Source organism: Zootoca vivipara, chromosome 4 (genome assembly GCF_965207765.1).
Source record: "Zootoca vivipara chromosome 4, rZooViv2.hap1.1, whole genome shotgun sequence".
NCBI lineage: Eukaryota > Metazoa > Chordata > Lepidosauria > Squamata > Lacertidae > Zootoca > Zootoca vivipara.
In genome coordinates, this window is record NC_142587.1 from 57,730,283 (window position 1) to 57,751,895 (window position 21,613).

Here is a 21,613-nt window from a genome sequence, read left to right on the forward strand (position 1 = left end):
TCAGCTTCACGATCTGTCCTTCCAGGGAGCACTCAGGGCTGATTTCCTTAAGAATGGATAGGTTTGATCTTCTTGCAGTCCATGGGACTCTCAAGAGTCTCCTCCAGCACCATAATTCAAAAGCATCAATTCTTCGGCGATCAGCCTTCTTTATGGTCCAGCTCTCACTTCCATACTTCACTACTGTGAAAACCATAGCTTTAACTATACGGACCTTTGTCGGCAAGGTGATGTCTCTGCTTTTTAAGATGCTGCCCTGTGCTTTGCCCTAAACATTGCAGTGGAGAGTTGGGGGGGGAATGGACTCAGGGTGCCATTTTGGGGGGGTGGGGCTGCCCTGTGAGACATTGACTGGTAGTGGCTTGTCAGAGTTTCAGGCTGGAAACATTCCCAGCTCTACCTGGAAATGTTGGCGATGGATCTGGAACATTCTATATGCAAAGCAGATGCTCTCTCACTGAACTACAGCCCTCCCTCAAAGCCTATTATTATTATTATTATTATTATTATTATTATTATTATTATTATATTTTACTAAAGCTATGAGGTGGCCACTGCTGAGATTCTCCTGCCACATGTGATTAAATTTTATATGGCTTCACAATGTAGATCCAAGATGTCTGTTGTATATGTGGATGGACTGATCCTGCAAGTAGCCATATACGACAGGGTTATTTGGGCAAAGCTCATTAACCCCATAGGGAATAATGAGTGTTGCGGCCGGACCCAGCAGAAAAGACTGTGTGTGTGTTAAGGGGTGGGTCTAAGCTCAAAGAGAGAAGATGACTGGAGGACTGAGTGTTGCTGGGGTAAATTGCATGTATCAATTCATTGATTGACAGGGCGAGTGCTTAAGTACTCAGCGTTTTTCGTATTAAGCTCATTCCTGGCTAGTGATTTGAATCTCCCTCCCGCCCACCTCCTTTTCTTTGCAGGTTTAGAGTGACCTTGCTATGGTGCCGCCTGTATTCAGGGGCCAGTAGGATTTTTTTCCATTTGGCTGATTGGCTGTTGCCATCTGGTTTTTCACCTACTGCTTAGCAATAGTCACAGCTTGTTAGGGTTGTCAGGTTAGGCTTTGGTTGATGAGTTGGGGAGGGGTATCGCATGGAGGTGCATGCCCCTCAGTGTTGCTCTTATAGAAGTATTCCGTTAAAGGAATCCTGGGGCTCCGGGGCTCTAGTCCTTACACCCCCGCAATGGTGTGGGGCTGGGGCCAATACAGAGCACAAGCCTTGGGGAATATTTCTGGTGGGGGAGATGGCCTGGTCTCAGCTATCTCCTCCACCATGGGGTGTTTACTTGACTTTCCTACCGTAGGAAGTCAGAGCTGGTCCTGTCCCACCGTGGGGCAGAAGATTAACCAAAGCCTAAGGCCAACACTCAAATTAATTTGTAATTTTGAATAAAGTTGTGGCCAAAATTATGCCAAAAACAAAACCTAAAATAATGTGTCTGTCTGAGTTATTGGGGGGAATTTTCTGGGGGTCTTGGCACGCAACTATACTCAGTGCTATTTTTCTAGAAAAAGAGGTTCCAAAACTCACCATGAACACCTCCCTCGTTCTCTTAGAATGGCAATGTCGCCCACCTGAGAGGTGCTGGAACTGTGTTCCGACGAGTTCCAGCCGAAAGAAAAACCCTGGGACTCTATGTGGCTAGGGTTCTCCCATAGATAGGATTAATTAACTTGTTCAAGCACTTGTAAAGCTGCCAGTTGCTTGTAAAAGTAAATTTACAAAACCGTGAGGAAGGAACAGTGTGATATTTTGAGTATGCTAATTGAAAGCGAGGCATTTACCGAGGTTGTTCTTGTTATTTTCTGCAGATTCAGATCTCAGCTCCTGACAAGGGATTCAGGGCAGAACTAAAATATGATGACTGACTTGGCAGCAGGGAAAAAAGGTCATTTACTCTAATGCAATAAAGATAAAGCAATAAGTTCCAGTGATGCATATAGTATGTTCTGTGCTTTCTCGCTTGTTCTTTCTTCCCTCAGCAAAAGCATGGCATGAATACAGCGCAAGCAGAAATTTTTACCAAAGAAGCCAACCATCTCACTTGTTACAAAAAAAGAGGTCCTGTCATCTGTTGAGGTATAACCTCAAAAGCTTAGCGCAGTCCTTTTATTTTATTATTCAAATCTATCTACTTTTTAATCATCTCTCGGGCAATGGGAAAAGCCGCTGATCGTGCACTACTCTTGCATAAAAATACACATTTCTCTAAAGCAGTTGAATTCAATAGGCATTTGGAATGGGGTGGGGGAGAATAGGACCAAATCCAAAGAGGACAATTTGTGCAGTGCCATTGCGACAAACATGTTTAGCAGATTTTACTTGCTCAGCATTAAATAGATGTGAAAATGGAAAGCATTTATATTCATAGAAATTTACTGACATTTTAAAAATAGTAAAGAAAATTTTCAAGGGAATGGAGGGTGTTTCCCCCCCCACCCGCAAGTTCCTTTCCTTTGGGTTGTCATAACAGCCTACAAAGCTGCTCTACATTTATAGCAGATTGTTCTCTGTCGTTTATAATTACACTGCATGGGAGAAAAGCAATTCTGAATCTTTTTAATAAATATAATTGAAGCCACTCACTTCTGGGGGGAGTATTTTAGTTACCCAACACATTTTCAATTACATTTACTGAAGGATCCAAAATGTTGCTAGCTGTCAGAAGCAGTTTGGTGAGCAAGAATGTTTTTAATGCTAAGCCATTACGGCCATAATATAATGGCAATTTCACAACTTGAAAGCAGCACTTTGGGGTCATGTTCCCAACCACACACTTTGCAACACTGTTTTTTATTGAGTCCTATTGAGCTATGAGCTCTTGGGTGTTTTAATGCAGTACACAGTTGATCACTGCTTCAACGACAGCCTGGTTCTCATAGCAGCCATTTTATTTCTTCATTTGCTTAAACATTTATATGCTGCTGTTACAACCACATGCAGAGAAAAATGCAACCATGTCAAATCAATAAAAACAGGAGAAAAACATAACACAGCAATAAAATGTATGTTGATCAGCAGTGGCAGACTTTGGACTTTAAAATTTCAGCGGTGCTCTATGCAACGCCAGAAGTCAATTAGAAACAGAAACCTCTAACGATGCAGTTCGTTAGCGAGAACTGGAAGAAATTGCTTGCTTTTATAATGATCCTTTAAAATTATTATTTCTGCCAAATAATATACATGTCTGTTCAGAGGTAAGTCCCACAGATTTCAGTAATGCTTACTCCAGGTAAGTAGATATAGGACTGAAACTTCAGGTTGTACATGGATAATCACATGTGATCATAAAAGCAGCAACGAAGAATCTTGTGACACAGGAAGACAAACAAATTTAACCCATTTTTAATAGCCCACAGTCCACTTCAATCTTCGTATCAGCTGACAAGCTAATTTTAACTTGTTTGCATAAACCATCCTGATTTTTTTTAATAAACCCACACAGATGTGAGACGTAATAAATTTGCATTGCAAGCTGGATTCAGTTTTTCCTTTCATATTTTTTTTCTTTTGTATAACATAGTCTTGTCGGCAAAAACACAGCAATACACTGAAAAGGGAAAAGTCAGTTTTAGGCTGGTTGCTAGAAACAAACAACAACAATGGTTATGAATTTGTTCAATGCAAGAACAGGAAAAAAGGGGGCAGTTAGAATTAAGAGTGAGATGAATGTCAGTGAAACAGCCTGGGTTGTCTTGTCAGAAGATAATTAACAGGCTAAAGGGTGTGAGGCCAAGTTCTAAAAGGAAGATGTGATAATTATTCACATAGTGAGAGGCTGGTAGAGAGTCAACTTTGGGAATTGCAAGGAATCAAAATAACAGTAAAACACTGAGAGGGGGGAATGTGTTGGCAGTAATAAAGAGACAGATTTTATATCTTTTGTGTAGCCTCATTAAATACATTTCTGAACTTGAAATGTTCATTTTGTAAAAAGATTGCAACTATACAGCAATATATGCTGGTTGCATGTTCAGACCCAGAAACCTCTTCCTTAAATAAATTCAGACAAGACTCAAATTTTGGTTTGGTTTTTGGCAGAATTTAGGCCACAACTTTATTGATTACAGAAAGTGAGTGGTTGCATAGGCTCTGCTTCGACTAGCTCCCTGCAGCCTTGAAGGTAGCGCTGGATAGGCGGAAAGCCAGGCACAGGCTATGCCCACCACCCAGATGTCCCCCTGGCCTCAGGCATGGGCACAACCCTCTCACCATAGCTGCCAAGTTATCCCTTTTTTTAAGGGATTTTCCCTTATGCTGAATAGGCTTCCTCGCGAGAAAAGGGAAAACTTGGCAGCTATGCCTCTCACAGGGGTTGACCAAACCATTTGAGTCCCTGGATTCCTTTTTTAAATTATTAAACAAATTTAACAGAACAAATTATCAATCAGTATAGCCAATTACAACCCCCTTTCCCCCCTCCCCCTCCCACCCTCCCGAGACTTCCCGCAGCTACCCCCTCTGGTTTATTTGCACATGTTATTCTCTGCATGTTATAAATTTGTACCTTATCTATCCTATGTTCTCCTAATAAATTGTGAATGTTTATTCAGAACCTGCCAAGGAGTCCAAGTTCTTTTGTGCCTTTTTAAATAGATTATAAAAAGTTCCCATCCTACTTTAAAGTCACGATTGTCCTTCTCTCGTAGTTTGGAGTCCCTGGATTCCTTTAACGGAATACCCTTCACATAGGGATGGTAAGAGCGTTCTCCCATCCCTATCACCTGAGCCAGTGCCTATCCGCAACCTTACAAGTTGTGACAATTTGCTACGCAGCAGGCGAAACCTAAATGGCACCAGCCAATCAGCCAAGTAGGGAAAATTCCTGCCGTGCCCCTGTCCCAATTTCAGACAACAGGTGATGGCATAGCAAGGTCAAGTGCAGCAAGCCCTAAAAGTAGGGAGAGGTGGGTGGGTGTTCCAAATGCACGCACCGAAAGAGGAAGCTCTGGGTCACGTGCATGGGCATATATAGGTCCCTTCATCCGTTTGGACTGCACCCCATTGTCCAGATTGAATCCAACATCGAGGGACCTACCAATCGGGTGTTGTGGCTGACCACAACACAGGGTGTCTGTTTCCAGGTCTCACCTGGATTCAGGTAGAGGTGATTCAGGTGAAGTTGTCACATAACTAATATGGCATAAGACTCTCTATGATGAGCTTTGGTGACCCTGGAACAAGCCAGATTCCAGCTCCTTTCAGAAAGTCATTTGGGCATATCCTGAATTCACCCACATCTGACATAAAACATTAACACATGCAAATTTAGTTGCTAAGTACAGGATACTCAACTACTCAGTAGGCTCCATCCACACAACAGTAAGGTGATTTGAAGGCAGATAGCAGACAGGGATGCCAAAGATCCTAAACCTCTCAGCAGTGTGTATATGAACATATATGAGTGCTGTCTGTGCACATATGAGTCCACAAGAGAAGGGGGAAAAGAAACCCAGTGTGACTCTTGTGCAGGGGTCAGCAAACTTTTTCAGCAGGGGGCCGGTCCACTGTCCCTCAGACCTTGTGGGGGGCTGGACTATATTTTGGGGAAAAAATATATGAATGAATTCCTATGCCCCACAAATAACCCAGAGATGCATTTTAAATAAAAGGAGACATTCTACTCATGTAAAAACATGCTGATTCCCGGACCGTCTGCGGGCCAGATTTAGAAGGCGATTGGGCCGCATCTGGCCCTCAGGCCTAAGTTTGGGGACCCTACTCTTGTGGGTTGCACACTCCACTAGTATTTATAACAGTTTGCAGAGGCTCCAAACACATGCAGACACACTGCTGGTCTTGAATGCACACAATTCCTTCAAAACCCCTATCAAACAATGTTAATGCATGCTAGGTTGGTGTGACAAGGCAAGAGCCCTCCATGTCATTAAGCCATGCCACCTATCTCCTAACCTACCCTACTTCCTTACGAGAACAAACACACAGGGCTGCAGCCCAGCAACCCTGAGAGTCAGTCTGCAACCTGGAGGGACGAAAGTGCTAGGGTGTACTTATAGTATCAGATTGCATGCTGGGAGCTGAGCAGATTACAGCAATCAGCATGGTGGTTCTGCTGGTTGCTGGAAATAGAAGGCCAACTTGCCTACACCTTTTCTCTTGTCTCATCTCATCTTATCCCTTGGAAATCTGTCTGATAATATGAAATTCCCCCGCAGATCCGCCTACTCAGCTTGGGCTGCAACTGCATGGAAATCAAACGCAGGTCAATGTTCAAGTTCTCCACCCTCCACAAGAGTAGAAGCGAGCCAGAATTGTGCCCTTTACGGCTCACAAATCATCCCTTTGGAAATTGAGTGCTTTACTGAAATGGGTCTCGAAGAGTTTGGCATGACTTGGAATTTTAGCAAATTCCAAATTCTGCATATGACTTACTATATCTGCTGTGCCTTTCAGCAAGTTTTCACTTCTTTTATTAAAATAATCAGTACTATTAACAGGGGGGGGGGTATTTCTAGAACAGTGTCAATGTACATTGTGACATACATAGGTAAAAACACATACCGGTAGGTTCTGTCCCAGAAACGTACAAATAAAACCATACTAGTGATATTTGTGGGAAAGTGGAACTAATCTATATACTGATTTGTTGTATACTATCTCTTTTTTGCACACTCTCTTTTTTATGCTTTATTGAGATTAAAAAGAAATGACAAACAAAAGGATTATCCAGAAGAAAGAAAAGAAAATGGTAATATTTGTTATTACACACCACAATACGTTCTTCTAACGACTTCCGGCCACCCCATCATGCACCTACCACTTAGTCTATCTAGCACACTATTTATTTTCATTTTCTTTTGTTAATTTTCATCAATATTATATTCTCTTATAATTAGCCATCATACCACAGAAGTCATTCAAGGCCTGGCCACTTGACTCTCAATCAGAGGCGTCCTTCCCATAGGGGCTAGTGGCTCGTTGCGCCAGGGCGCCGGCCTCTCAGGGGCGCCCAAGCAGAGTGCAACGAGCCACTAAGCCCAATGGCTCTGCCGCTGTCGCCGCCTCCTCCTCTCCCTCAGCCGCTGCGAGTAACTTTCCTCCCTCCGTCTCTCTGCGAAGGACAGGGCGGCTACGGGGCATGAAGTAGGACTGCGGAGGGAGAAAAAGAGAGAGACACACACATCAGTGCACGGTCTCTTCTGTCCACTCACACACACACACGCTGTGGCCACGACCTCTTTATTATTCGGGGAACAGAGAGATGTATTGGTGGGACTCAGAGAAAGCTGTCCCTCCCCCACCCCCGCACCTTGATTTATAGACTCTCTTGGGCTTGGAAAAGCAACTTTGCAGAGTGATTTTTTTTTCTCTAGTAAAGCTTCTTTGGTGGTGCAGGCAGGGACTTCCTGCTGCTGCTGTTTCTGAAGTGGGATCTCGCTGTAGTACTTTGCAAATACAGACAGTTTTGAGTGTGTGTGTGTCCCTCCCCTTCTACCTTCCCTTGGCTTCCTCTTTATGGGGGGGGGGATACCTTGCATACTGAATGCCCTGAAATTAACTCTCCCCTTCCCTGCACTATATGCAGTTTGTGAAGGAAAGAAATTAACCCTTTAAGAACGTTTCACCTGGGCAGCAGCGAGAGCGCCGGCAGCGGGTTGTAGTCAGGTAGTCACAATGGCACCCTCCGCCCCAGGCTAAATTTTGGGAAAGGGAGAGGGCACCGGAGGGACCTTTGTGCCACGGCGCCGGATGTGCTTAAGACGGCCCTGCTCTCAATGCTAAAGAAATACCTGCTTTTCTTTTTAATGGACACATAAATAGATTCCCACATTAGCAGTTGAACCCTAAGTCAGCCTGAGTGGGGGTTTTTGTTTGTTTTTGTTTTACAAAACCCAACACATCATTACAAGTACCCTGTGCAGTTGAGACTCATCTATGACAATCTGAAATAGTGGCTGTAATGTGGCAGCATCCATCTAAGGACAGCTACTCCTCAAGAAGCCTTCTGAAAATTCTAGCAGGAGAATGTACTTTTAATCTCTTTTTAAATATATTCAAGCACTTTCCCCGTGGTTGCACCATGGTTTAACCTGAGATCATTGCTCTTGAACAGTTTATAAACAGCATTATTTTCTTAGCATTTCTGCCTTCTACACTGCTCTAAAAATATTACCTGAGGCTTAAAATTTAGGGTGAGTTCCAACGTCACACCGATGGATATGACAGCACTTCGCCTTCTCCCACTTCAGCCCCTGTATGTCCCTTCCGCTCAATCTGCTCCAGAAAGTTCCACAACCTACTGGAGCAACTTCTGGTGGAGCACTGCAAGAAGGAGGAGAGGAAGTGCAAGTTCCGTTTGCCCAAGTCGAAGTCCATTGTCCAAATGATATGCCACAATTTTTTCAGCCAGAGAATTCGTTATACTAATTATTTTCAGGACCTGGCCTTTTTTATTTTACTTTGGCTGATAATATTTTAAGAGATTAAGTTTAATATTCACTCATTTTGTTGGACTATAAACCTGATTAATATATATCATAGAAACACTACTTGTTCTGATCCAACCCTCTCGTTAGTCACTCTATTGGATGTTTGCTTAAGCTGAGCCCTAAAACGCTATTGAAATTTACCATCACCGATGCTGGGGGAGAGGCGAAATATGGTGCTGATCCAAATTTATTAGAATACCCCCTTTTTAGAGAGAATACAGGACCATTAATTTTACAACCCAACTTCTGATTAGATTTAACAGCATTGCTGATGGACTGCGTAGATTTGATCCATTAAAAGTGATGACTATTCAGTTCTATCATTATAAGTGGAATTGTACGCAATGCTGCCAAGTATGGTAATATCCTAGGGGTAAGTAAACCTTTCCTATTTCTTCCCTTTAAAAAATTATTGGTGTTTTTATGTTATACTTTATCACAATATTTTAAAACACCTTTCTGAATTGACAACAGAACATACATAGCGAAATATTGCGTTACACTGTTTTTATACCTGATTTTGAGGAGAACCACTTAAGCCTAAAACCAGTTTGAAATTATTTGTTCATGCACATGTGGGGTAGGGGGTGGGCTTTTATTGTCTTGATATGGTTTGGTGAAATCCCTCTGGGTTTTGCTATTTGGAACTGATGTAGGACCTTTTAATGTGCATAAGCATTCATTATTAATGCTTGACTGATTGCCTGTCAATCTTTGTGCAGTATGTTTGTTGCTTAATATGTTCAATTTTAAATAGCATGTTTTAGCTACTTTATTAATATTTAAAATGTTATTCCTTTCTCTGACCATCAAATATAAGTTGTGCTAAAAATCTGGATAACCAAGCAATAGAGGTTCAGTGGATTTAATTTAAAATATCGTCCGTGTAAACACTGCATTCCAGTCTTTACTGAGCTTTGTGGGTTTTTTAAAGAACAAATCGAAATTGTTGAGCTTTTTTAGAGAAACTTCCTCCCAAAATAGTGATTTTAAGCTTTTGGAGCTGTTTTCCATTGCATTTCCATACATCCGGGTTTTCCCTGACACTTTGCTGATTCAGCAAAATCCTCCCCCCATGCTATTTTTACACCTGAAAACCAAGACATTTCAGGAATTTTCCTGAGTTATGGCAAGCCTAGAGATGAAGAGGCAACCTCAGCCTCTCACATCCTTTTCTGCTGTACCTGGAAAAGAACAAGAACTTAGTCACAACTGTGGCTAGTTTCCAGTGGGCTGCTGTTGATAGTGGGTACTACTGACAGGCCAACCCTGGTGATACAACCCTGAAGTGGGTGGCACGAAAAGGGGGGAGCAACAAGGTCACTCCCCCCCCCCGGGGCAATTGGTTGTGGGTGGCTTTGCTGCTAAGTGGAGGAGCTGGGGCGCAAAATAATAAATGAATGAATGAATAATACCCCGCCCATCTGGCTGGGTTTCCCCGGGCACTCTGGGCGGCTTCCAACAGAATATTAAAATATAATAATCTATTAAACATTAAAAGCTTCCCTAAACAGGGCTGCCTTCAGATGTCTTCTAAAAGTCTGGTAGTTGTTTTTCTCTTTGACATCTGGTGGGAGGGCGTTCCACAGGATGGGTGCCACTACCAGGAAGGCCCTCTGCCTGTAACTTGGCTTCTCGCAGCGAGGGAACCGCCAGAAGGCCCTCGGCACTGGACCTCAGTGTCCAGGCAGAATGATGGGGGTGGAGACGCTCCTTCAGGTATTCTGGGCCCAGGCCGTTTAGGGCTTTAAAGGTCAGCACCAAAACTTTGAATTGTGCTCGGAAACGTACTGGGAGCCAATGTAGATCTTTCAAGACCGGTGGTCTCGGTGGCCGCTCCCAGTCACCAGTCTAGCTGCCTGTTTCCAGGGAAGACGGGAGGAGGTGTGGGATCATTTATTTTAGGCTGCAATTGTACACCTCCCCTAATGACTGGGCCTTTTCCATTGTGGCTCCCTCTGTTTGAAATTTATGCCCTCTTTCTTTCACCACTAGGTGAAGAACATTTTATTTGCCTTTTAGATCTATCAGTTTCAATGTGTTTAATTAAACACTGGAATTTTATCTGCTCTACTGTAGCATTGTTTTTATTGTTAACAACTTCATTATATGTCTGTATTTGGGTTCTTAATTATTTGTAAACTGCTCTAGGAGCATGGCTGACTGAAAAGCAGAGTATTAAGTTCTCCAGATAAGATCAAGAACCATGTCTAGCTCAGGTTTAAATCCTCTGGATTACAATGAGAGGTTGTAATATACTTAACTCTCCCATTGAGGTCAATTAACAAAATGCTTAACTTTAGCCATATTTAGGATGTAAACAGGTTATACCAGTGAAGATGACCTTGAATGACAATGGGATTTTTGCTGTATGTTTACCTACTGGAAAGAGGAAAAAGATAGTATCCAAAGGTTTTGAAGGAAACATTTTGCTGGCAAGAACATTAAAATTTCTAGTAAAGAAATCAATAATTGTTTCAAAAATTTCAGGTATTAAAATGGATTTTTCAAAGAACTTAACACATAATCATTACTGAGAAAATATATTTCACACAAGACATTTGTTGTTTTAATTCATGATCTTTTCTTTCGTACATTTCCTTGTTCAAACAAACAGTAGCAGTACTCTTACTCTAACACTTCAAATGCAAGAATGTTGTAAAGTAGTCTCTATTGCTGTCTGGTCTTAGATCTCAGCCCATGTCTTTCATCATCAAAAAGTTTGTGGCAACATCTTAAAGACAAAATTGCTATTGAATTCCCATATCCAGCTTGGATCAGAAAGATGTGCAAAACCAATCCATTTATTTCTCTGGATATTGCTGTATTCCCATGTACATGTTTCATATTAAAAAGGACAGGCATGATCTTTCTAGTCTAAGCATAATGCAGGTTTAAATCAGCGACAGAGATACTGTGTTTTTGCAAGCCCTCCCCAACTTCTAGAATCAGTAAAACATTGGAATTTGTGTAATTTCAAAAATTCATGAATTTAGCAAGGGCTAGAAATAACACCAGCTATCTTCCCCCTGTAGCCAGCCTGTTGATGGCTCACTGCAGCATTGGTCGTTGAATATACAAAAGTCCACCTGAACACAATGAACTTTACTTCATGCATAGGATTGCACTGCATGCCAGCTATTGCTTACAATTAGGACTTTGCATGTCAACCTTTGGGGGCCAGCAGGAGCCTATAGATAGAATATGAGTCAGTGTCATGGATGCCAGTCACAAAATGGCTGCCACGTTGTGTGGCAATACACAAAATGGGTGCTGTGAAAGTATTGGATAATATAAAAGAGCAGAAAAAGGTACAGAATGACCACATCATGGTGACATGCCTCCCATAAGGCATCCCATCAATAGGGAGAAAGACACCTATACCATCTACGGCCACATTCATTCACAGAGAGAAGCTCTGTTCAAAACAGATTAGAGGGTGGGTGCCCAATCCCAGCATCCAATAAAATGTGGACTTGTTTAAGGGTGTGTGTGTTCAGTGTAGGAGTACTGCAAACAGGAACTAAGCAGGAAGAACAAATGATTTCTTGTGCATTGTGGGCTCATTTTGAAGAGATAGAAGGTACTGGTGGGCACACTAGAGCCTTCAGGCACCTTGTTGTGATCCCTGGGTGACACTAAGTGGTACCACATGTCTGTTAAAAATACCCTCCCATAAGGTAGAAGAGCTGAACTCTTTTTGCAAGATACAGTAGCAAAGCTGGAAACAGCTTACGTTTATTTTGTGCTCTAACTGATGAAGATTAGTTGTTCATTTGTGATAGAAAGCCATGTAATATCCTGTAAAATAGGGACAAATTGCATTCCTATAGACTGCCAATACTGTAATTCCTGTGTAAAAGTTCTTTGACTTCTACACAAGCAAAGAACAGCTATTAGCATTGCTCTGAAATGGTGGTCTGTAGTGTCTGTTGGAGCTACAGAAAGTTTTGTACTAGCTGCGTGAGTCACCCCTAGCCAGGGGGCCTTTTGACTGTCACCATTTACAGGTAACATATTGCAGCCAATCACTCAAATTGTTCATTGTTTATAGGTTTATAGATAGATAGATAGATCCATGGCAATCTAGTTTGCAGATATGGTACAGTATATGCCATGATATATGTGTGCCTCTAAGATCACACATGGAGAAACGCAAAAACTTCTATTCTCTGTTTGCATGATGCAATAGAGGGACGTGGGTGGCACTGTGGGTTAAACCACAGAGCCTAGGGTTTGTCGATCAGAAGGTCGGCAGTTCGAATCCCTGTGACGGGGTGAGCTCCCATTGCTCGGTCCCTGCTCCTGCAACCTAGCAGTTCGAAAGCACATCAAAGTGCAAGTACCGGTAGATAAATAGGTCCTGCTCCAGCGGGAAGGTAGATGGCGTTTCCGTGCGCTGCTCTGGTTCACCAGAAGTGGCTTTGTCATGCTGGCCATATGACCTGGAAGCTGTACGCCGGCTCCCTCGGCCAATAACGCGAGATGAGCACTGCAACCCCAGAGTTGGTCACGACTGGATCTAATGGTCAGGGGTCCCTTTACCTTTACCTTATGATGCAATAGATGCAGAGAAGGAGTAGAAAACACATTTGTTCCCTGTTTTCTTCACATCTCTATATAACATTGAAATACACTATTATTTCCTAGTAGAGAAACATCTTTGACTACAAAGAGAGGTTGGTAATCCGATCAATTGGCAATTTAACAGGCTACCTGTTGCAATCATCAAATGGGAATGGGACATGAATGACAAGAGGAAAGGCAAAGATTGCAGAATCATTTCCAGTTATTTATAAGAGATTTTGATTGGCCGACAATCACTATATAAGAAGGAAGCAAAGTAAACCTGACTATCCACAAAATGGGCTTTACAATGTGAACCTAGACTGGATTTTAAGGATGAGTCAGTTAAGAGACTAAGATGGTGAAAAGAGCCAGTTATAAACAACTCTGTTTTGTCTATTTTTAACTGCAGAAAAATTGTAATCATCTATGCTTTTATACTTCCCAGTGAGTCTATGTGGTAATAGTGCTGTTGGAAATAGCTGGTTGAAATGATAGATGGGTTGGTGAGTCAACACGTAAATGAAACCAATTTCATAGCAATGCGTAAGCTTGCATAAAGGTAGCTTAGGCATGCTGAATGACAAGGCAAGCAAAATGAAACCCCATGGAGATACAAATGTAAGTACATTAGTGGAAGGCTACTACTGCATGTAGTTTTTGAATGAATATTAGAGCCAATGTAGGATTATAGTCAAGAAGAACACTGAGATCTAGTGAAATGACAGTGGAAGAGGATGAGGTATTGCTGTTAATTGAAAGCCGTTTCTCATTTATATTTCATTAAATGTTATGTGCCAACTAAACTTAAGTCATCCTATGGAATAACTGGCAAAGTTCTCATTGATTTCAGTGAGGCAGTACATCATGTTTTCTATGCAACCTCCAAATAATCATATAATGCAGCCAGCTATTGTGACTGAATGTCAAAATGCAAATCTTGTGACAGTGCAAAACAGCTACTTAACAGTGGGGGTTTTGTTCATAGGCACTACCCAGAATGACAGTCAGTGTTAGGTATTTTGGCAGTCTAGGCAAAATATTTAAAAAGCCACCAAAGCTGAAGCAGGGGCTAAACCAGCACCCACTTCTGAATTACGAGAAATACTGCGTGCCATTAAACATCTTTTATATAGGGGCTTGAAGAGAAGTTTGAGGTATTTCATGGGACCTGTTGCCTCGTGATGTCAGAGCTCAAACCCTCACCTACCCATTGGAAGCTGAGGGTCATTTCACACAGAGTTTTAGACTTTCAGCACCTTTTCTCCTCTGCATACGCAGGGGACCTGTTAGGATAGCACACCTTTGGAGGTTGATGGATTCAATGGTTTTCCAGCTGGGAGATTTTCCAGCTGATCTGACCAGTAGCATAGCGTCAGTTGCTGGTGCCCAGGGCATGCGTGCTGGGCAGGAGGGTATTCAAATAAATAAATAATTGTACAAATGCCTATATTGATAGCACACAAATCAGGCATTTAACAGGGAGCTGCAGTTGGTCATGGTTCCTTGACAACATACCTGTATAAATAAGGATGGCAGTACTCGTGATGTCACATAACAACAAATTCAAAATAATGGTGCAGGTACTTGACTTCCATCACCAAAGACATCAGTGGCACTATTTGATCACAGAATTTTCACAGGTACAAATACTATGGTTTGTGTAGTAGAGAAATAGAATTTCATCCTACAGAAATAAAATCTGGATGGGAGATGTTTGAGAAGCAAATGTACATTTGTTGCAGAAAACTACAATTATTAAGAAAGGATCATTAAAAAGTTTCACTAAGCTTATGCCTTGCTAGTGAAGTCTATAAACATGGCATTTGGGAAGCGGTGCCTTTTTTACAGGGCAAATTTGTATTCTTTGTGAAAGGACTATCTGTACTGCAAGACCCTACGCCTTGATGAATGTTTATTGGGAGGTTTTCTTCTTCCTCAAGTGCAATACGTCTGTCTTCATTACATCTCAGAGTGAAAGCTGCAATCTATACAAAATTGAATTTGGATCCTGCTTATATCCTACCACAGCTTCTCTTCATATGTCGTAGTCTTATCAAAGAGTTTTCAAAGAGAAATCACTTGTGCAAAGACAGCTGTTTGATAACATTGAAAGGCAGACAGAGACCCTTACACACGTAGTGGGAACAAAAACCCTGTGCTGACAGTTGTTAGTTGGTGTTTGATGAGTCAGACTGCTATACTGACCCTCCAGCCTTTAAGCAGATTTATAAGCTTTATTTCCAATGCAATAACATTTTGATTTAACACAAACCCTCTGGTCAAATTGACCCAGACAGCCACCAAACATGCTAAGCATTAGGAAAGCTTTCATTAAAGTATTCCCACCATGTATCAGCATGGAAATCCTAATGACAGTGACTGACCCAGGCACTTCCTAGAGTATGAGACTGTGGAAAGCAATTTTCTCTCTTCATGACTTAGGCTGCGTACACACCATTTTAGTTTTAAAATACGCACCACACTTTAAATCATGTTGGTCTCAAAGAGGCTTACTACAATAACATACACACTATACAAAATTCAAAACAAATCAAAACTCCAAAATTTAAAACCTCAAGAATTTAAAATACATTTAAAGCACATTATTTCCTTCAAAGAATTCTGGGCACTGTTGTTTTTAAGGGTTGCTGGGAATTGTAACTGTGAGGGGGAAGTGACAGTGCCCAGGATTCTTTGACAAAAATTATCTGTATTGAATCTGCTTCCAAGTTACAACATGTACACTGTACATCTGTCTCACTGTATGTGTGCATCATTATAAAATGCTTGCAAGCTCACATTTCTCCACCAGCTGTGCAGGGGGAAAACTAAAAGATTTTCTTTTATAGATGAGGTATCACTGGTGAGAATGATAATGCATATGGCTGTTATTGGCACCTGAATAATAAAAGTTTAAGAACATAAGGTGAGCCTGCTGGATCAAGTAAAGGTAAAGGACCCCTGAACTGTTAAGTCCAGTCAAAGGCGACTATGGGGTGCGGCGCTCATCTCGCTTTTCAGGCTGAGGAAGCCGGCATTTGTCTGCAGACACCTTTCCGGGTCATGTGGCCAGCATGACTAAACCGCTTCTGGCGCATGGAGGACCGTGATGAGTGCCAAAGCGCACAGAAACATTATTTACCTTCCCACTATAGTGGTACCTATTTATTTACTTGCATTGGTATGCTAGGTTGGCAGAAGCTGGGACAGAGCAATGGGAGCTCACCCCGTCACACGGATTTAAACTAAGCCAAGAGGCTTAGTGGTTTAGACCACAGTGCCACCCGCGCTGCAAGGGCTTCCCATATTGTGGGGTTAAGACTGTGACCCTTTATGTCTCATTTGCAGACATCACTGTAACATAGAGCTGGTACTTACTTTTAAACATATTAATCGATTCTAGAGGAAGACAAGGGATTGGTCCTAAAAAACCTTACCTTGCCCTTTTGTCTGTGTTCCTCCCCTCACAGTGGAACTCTGCATTTGACCAAAGGACCAGTTCGGAAAGCTTAGGAGGAGCCACATCTAGTGTGTCTCCTTCGTAACCTGAAAACTAAACACAATAAAATTGAATTTACCCACTTTAATGCCAGTCCCATTTGTGGGTCAACAGTGATCACAATGCTCATTTGCATTCTACGGTATGCATTCCACTGCATACAGTTCTTCAAACTTCGTTGTGCTGTAACCACTATTCTGGTTTGTTTGTTCTTTACTGTATAGGCAAATATTTTTTCTTGTGTTGCTTTGGCTGCTTGGAAGGGGGTGCAATTAATCCCAACTCTTTCTGCACTCTTATGTAGCTGACCAAACTTGAGGAAGGCAGAGTAATATGGAAGGGAAAGGAGAACAAACAGTGTTTTGTAAACTCCAAAGACATAAACCAAGTCAGCAAGATGCTGCAAGTATATGAAACCCTCTTTGTAGCATTAAAGGATAGCTTACAGGATCGCATAATGAAAAAACTCCAGCATTCAGATCTTTTCCTTATTGCTTATACGACTTCAGATCATGGCTGTCTGATCTATGTGTTAATAATGCAGAACTCTCTGATTCTGAATAGTGAGAAGTATATTTTTAGAACAGCTATCCAGCTAAAAGAGGGCAGTGTCTTTCAGAAGCATATTAGGACATGCAGACGGGGACCGGGGGGGACGGGGAGCAAATATAAGGATATGCTACATATAAGCATGGTAGAGTGACTTCCTTAATAATACTATTACTGCAAACTATGCTTCAAACCAGAAGTTAAAGAATATGCTAATTGTTCAGTAATATTGATACCGTCAACCATTATATTTAAGCACTTAAATTGTAGAATTAGCAACAATGTACTATGGATTAGTTTGCTATTCATTCTAGCGTTGCTTTTCAATTTTCATAGCTGTGGATTGCAGCCAAAATGGGACCACTGAGAAACACAAGGTAGATATCAGCATAGCCCAGGTTTGTAGCAGTACAACAACAAAAATGTTGTTGTGGTGGGGGGGGGGGCATACACCACATAATGACTTACAGGGAGCAGTAAAACTCTGCGCTTCTATTCTTGAGTGCATCCAACATGGGCTTAGATATATTTACCTTAGAATCCATCCAGACCAGAGCACAGTGAAAACATGAACATATATTTAATTAAGGAATATAATATCCAGAACAAGTAGTCATCAAATACAAAATACGCATAGCTCCAATATCCTATCCTAAGTAACTCTTTTTCTTAACTATGCTTACTCTTTTACAGACACTTCCATTAGCTTTCTCATCTCATTCACCCTGTGCCAAGCAGCCCAACCGCCTTTTTCCAACCAACAGTCTCTACCTGTCACTCACTCTAACTCCACCCAGCATTCAATCTCACTCTCCCACTGTCCATCATTTCCCTACTCACCCTTCTGTCACTTGCCCCCCCCCCCAGCAAGTTGTCAGAATGTGGTATCCCATGACAGCAAAGGACAATTTTGTGAATTGCAATTATGACATGCATTAACCCATCATAGGAAAACGATGCCCTCAATTGTGGTTGGAACAATGGCAAGAAGGTCCACTTCAATATTCCATTTGCAGGGATCCTTTGAACACTCCACCACCTGGGTCAAACAGAATCTTCAGACTCCATCGTTACAAGCATTTCTTTTCCTCTTTCCAATCAGTTTGCATGAACACAGTTAGCAATATCTTCTTGTGACTCCTAATCCTCATTGCATTGCTCAACTCTTTCTCCACTTGCTGATATTTTCATTAATTTCTTTTTCCATTGCATCCTTTGATTGTTCCATCTGAGCCCAATGAGCTTATTTGGGCGTGCTCACATTACCACCTTAGGAGGCTTTAGCTTTGCATAGCTGCCAAGTTTTCCCTTTTCTTGCGAGGAAGCCTATTCAGCATAAGGGAAAATCCCTTTTAAAAAGGGATAACTTGGCAGCTATGGCTTTGGTGTGTTTCACCACTCCCCCCCTCCCCCCCCCACGGCTGTTTGCATTAGCATGTCTTCCATTCTTTTCTATCTGTGTACATACCAGGGGACATTTATGGGTGGGATATCTTCATCCTATGCAAAGTTGTTCACACCTTGGCTTGAGATGAATTAGGAACTAAGGACTCCAATATGTATGGCGTGAAGCTAGTCTGATAAACTACACATAAACAGCAGTGTCTTGTAGCAAAGAATGCAGCTGGTTAATATCCTAGGGTAGGCACCCCCAAACTGCGGCCCTCCAGATGTTTTGGCCTACAACTCCCATGATCCCTAGCTAACAGGACCAGTGTTCAGGGAAGATGGGAATTGTAGTCCAAAACATCTGGAGGGCCGAAGTCTGGGGATGCCTTCCTAGCCTAACATAAGTAACTTCTTAATAACTGTGTTAACTCTTTCATGTATGGTTTTATCACTCATCTCGCCTCACTCCCCTCTTCTTGACAGCCACACCCTTCCACCACTCCACTGTCATTTTCTAACCATAGTCTTTGCCTGTCACTCATTCTAACACAGCACAAAATTCCATTCCAATCATTCCTCCACTTGCTGTTCTGCCACAAAACAAAGCAGTAAGGACTGAACATGCTTAGGGGTCACAGAATGCTGAGAGTCTGTTGGGAGGAAAAGCAAATAACTGTGGCAAGAGAGGAAACATGGTTCATGGAGCCAGCACTTGCATCTGTTGTGGTCTGTTTAGGAGCAGTTTTATATACAGTGGCACACATTTTCTATATGATTTACAAATGCTCGCATTTCCTCTCAGTACATTTATCTGAAACTCCAATGATTTCTATTTACTTTTTTTTTTTACTTCACATGCTATTCTTATTGTACTTAATGAAGATGACATCTACGATAAGTTACATTGTATATGAACTCAGTGTCAATGCATTAAGGTCACTACATCATGTTACAATACTTTATACAAAACACTTCATTCTGTTTGACAAATGAAACAGAGCTCCCTTAACTAAATCGCAACCTGCCCTTCTCGACCTCTTAAATACTGCAATAACAGTAAAACTGTAAATTAATTCTGCCATGGATGTAATTATTTTTTCTCCCCCCACCCCCTGGCTTCTCTCTGGCTCCTTCCTTTGCTATCTTACAACACACAAATGAATTTATAACGTTCCACTCTAGCCACTGATTGAAACAGGTTCAGTTTTAATCTGTAGAACATACATAACAGTCTTTCTTGCCCTTTCATCAAATTATCTTGAACCTAATTCTAAATTCATTTAGGTACAATCCATATTCTTCCACAGAACTTTATTTCTCATGGACTGATCCCACTATACAGCAGTCGTGCTAAGTGAAATATAACATCTTCACTCCACAACGCTTCTGGTTTCAGGGCTTTAGAAGAGGGAGAGGAACCTTTATGAGTGTCTGAATTGGCCCTTTACCTCAAATGATCTCAAACATGTCTAGCCATCCTTACTACAGTAATCAGACTGTACAGTCATTCTTGGGAGAGTTATTAAATCATTGCTTCAATGAGTATTATGTTTGAAACTATTTACTCCAGAGGAGTCCCACTGGCTGTTATTTACTAGCAAGGGATATCAATATTACAGTACTGGTGTTACATTTGCCAAGGCTGGATCCTTCACCCATCACCCTCTCTCACTGCCACAATTAACCCAAATAATTGTTCCATAAACAAAAAGCAAGAACAAACTTGTGTACCTATACATCACTCTATCACTGTCTGATCTAGGGATGTGATTGAATAAAGGTGTATACATACATAATAGAAGTTATCTGTTAGTTTACTTTCCAGAAATTCTTGAGAAAGCTGAACAGCTGGAAAGTGCTGAAATAGACGGAAACTATGAGGTGCACTCAGAACCGATACACATGTACCTCTGGATCTCGTTTATTTTCTAAAATTTATACATCACCTGGCTGTAAAATAGAGAAACCATCAAAGAATAAAATAGTTAAAACAGTTGAAAACAACTACTTGACACATTTTAAAAGGGATCTGGGCCACATTTTTATTTCAATAGCTGAGAGCATATTTAGGTATGGTCTTTTCTTTTGAAAGTTCTAGGAAATAATGCAACTCAACCAAATCTATTGCTATTTGTTAGTAATCGGGTCTGGACAAACAGAGACCTTAATTTCCTAGTTTGTTCAGCTGTAGTTGGAGGCGCTTCCAAGTTCGGTTCTGGTCCTTACCCCTCAACAGCCACACCTGCCAAACCTATGCGACATGAAGTCTTCTTCATATTCTGAGTCTCTCCCATTTATGTTTCCTCACCCATCCTGATGGACTTTTGTACCTCACCAAGACCTTGGGTCCAGGTTCTGTAATACTGGGGCACCCTTGACAGAAAACCTTGAAAGAATGTTTCAAAATAGGATATCAGACAACCCCGTGCCCTTCTTGACCTCACATTATTAGCTGGGTCGTGTGTTTCCCATTTGAAAGCTTAGAGGCAGACTTGAAAGGCTTCAAACACAACATACACATAACAGATATTAAATAATAAAATTCAGCATAATTTAAAATGTGTTTAAATTTGTTGATTGGAGTCCTATTACCTTCCACACACTCATGGTTGGAGTCTGCGAATGAACATTGAACCCAACACATCAAAGGTGTGCATTAACTATTCCAGAGAAAAAAAAATCGCAATACAAAACACCAGGACTTATTTTTGCTTATATGGTGCAATTATGCAAAGCTTTCCTCCTTTGGGGCTTTACAGCGCTCAGAACAGGATTTGAATATCCTTGATTTAAGATCTGCCCCCCCCCCCTTTCGCCCGATCAGAACAGTGTACAATACTGTATTAAAATATATATATATCGCATGTGTGCCCTGTAAAAAAGCAAGCAAGCAAAGCTGGCCTGTCCATCTATTGTCCTTACAGTCAAACATCAACTTTATTTTCAGCCTCGTCTTTCTCCAGTTGCAGAGGGATGCTTCCAGGCAGACTCCTCGGCGAGCCTGCCTCGCACATCTGCTTGGCTGTGGCTGCCGGGAGAGAAAGAGGTTAAACCGGAGAAACTTGGCTGAAGCGATGAATGGCGAGGAGAGGAGGGGAGGGGAGGGATGGGCTGACAGGGTGGAAAGGGAGGGGAGGGGA

At 41.7% G+C, this 21,613-nt stretch overlaps 1 protein-coding gene and 1 long non-coding RNA gene across 22 annotated transcripts in view; one reads left to right on the forward strand and one right to left on the reverse strand.

Annotated features, from left to right (window-relative positions):
• The window catches only part of LOC148685960 (uncharacterized), a 36,307-nt gene extending 34,359 nt beyond the window's left edge, over positions 1-1,948 (forward strand). Inside the window, exon 6 of the long non-coding RNA XR_015949621.1 lies at positions 1,829-1,948. This is a non-coding gene — a long non-coding RNA (uncharacterized LOC148685960). The remainder of the gene's footprint in view (positions 1-1,828) is intronic.
• LOC118085680 (uncharacterized) overlaps positions 1-21,610 on the reverse strand; it is a 36,108-nt gene extending 14,498 nt beyond the window's left edge. The window contains exons 1-7 of one of the 21 annotated variants that reach the window (XR_015949620.1): positions 21,396-21,610; positions 20,266-20,423; positions 16,474-16,589; positions 8,152-8,300; positions 6,884-7,127; positions 5,313-5,553; positions 1,548-3,567 (exon numbers count right to left, since the gene is read on the reverse strand). Coding sequence is in view for 1 of the 21 variants with exons in the window: in XM_088667985.1 (XP_088524111.1) it covers positions 16,474-16,589; positions 17,618-17,629 (128 nt within the window). In the remaining 20 variants the exon portion in view is untranslated. Of the gene's footprint in view, positions 1-1,547; positions 7,128-8,151; positions 8,301-12,813; positions 13,019-14,551; positions 14,736-16,473; positions 16,590-17,617 lie in introns of all 21 variants that reach the window. The other 20 variants (XR_015949618.1, XR_015949608.1, XR_015949619.1 and 17 more) reach the window with 20 other exon arrangements.
• Positions 21,611-21,613: the final 3 nt, after the last annotated feature.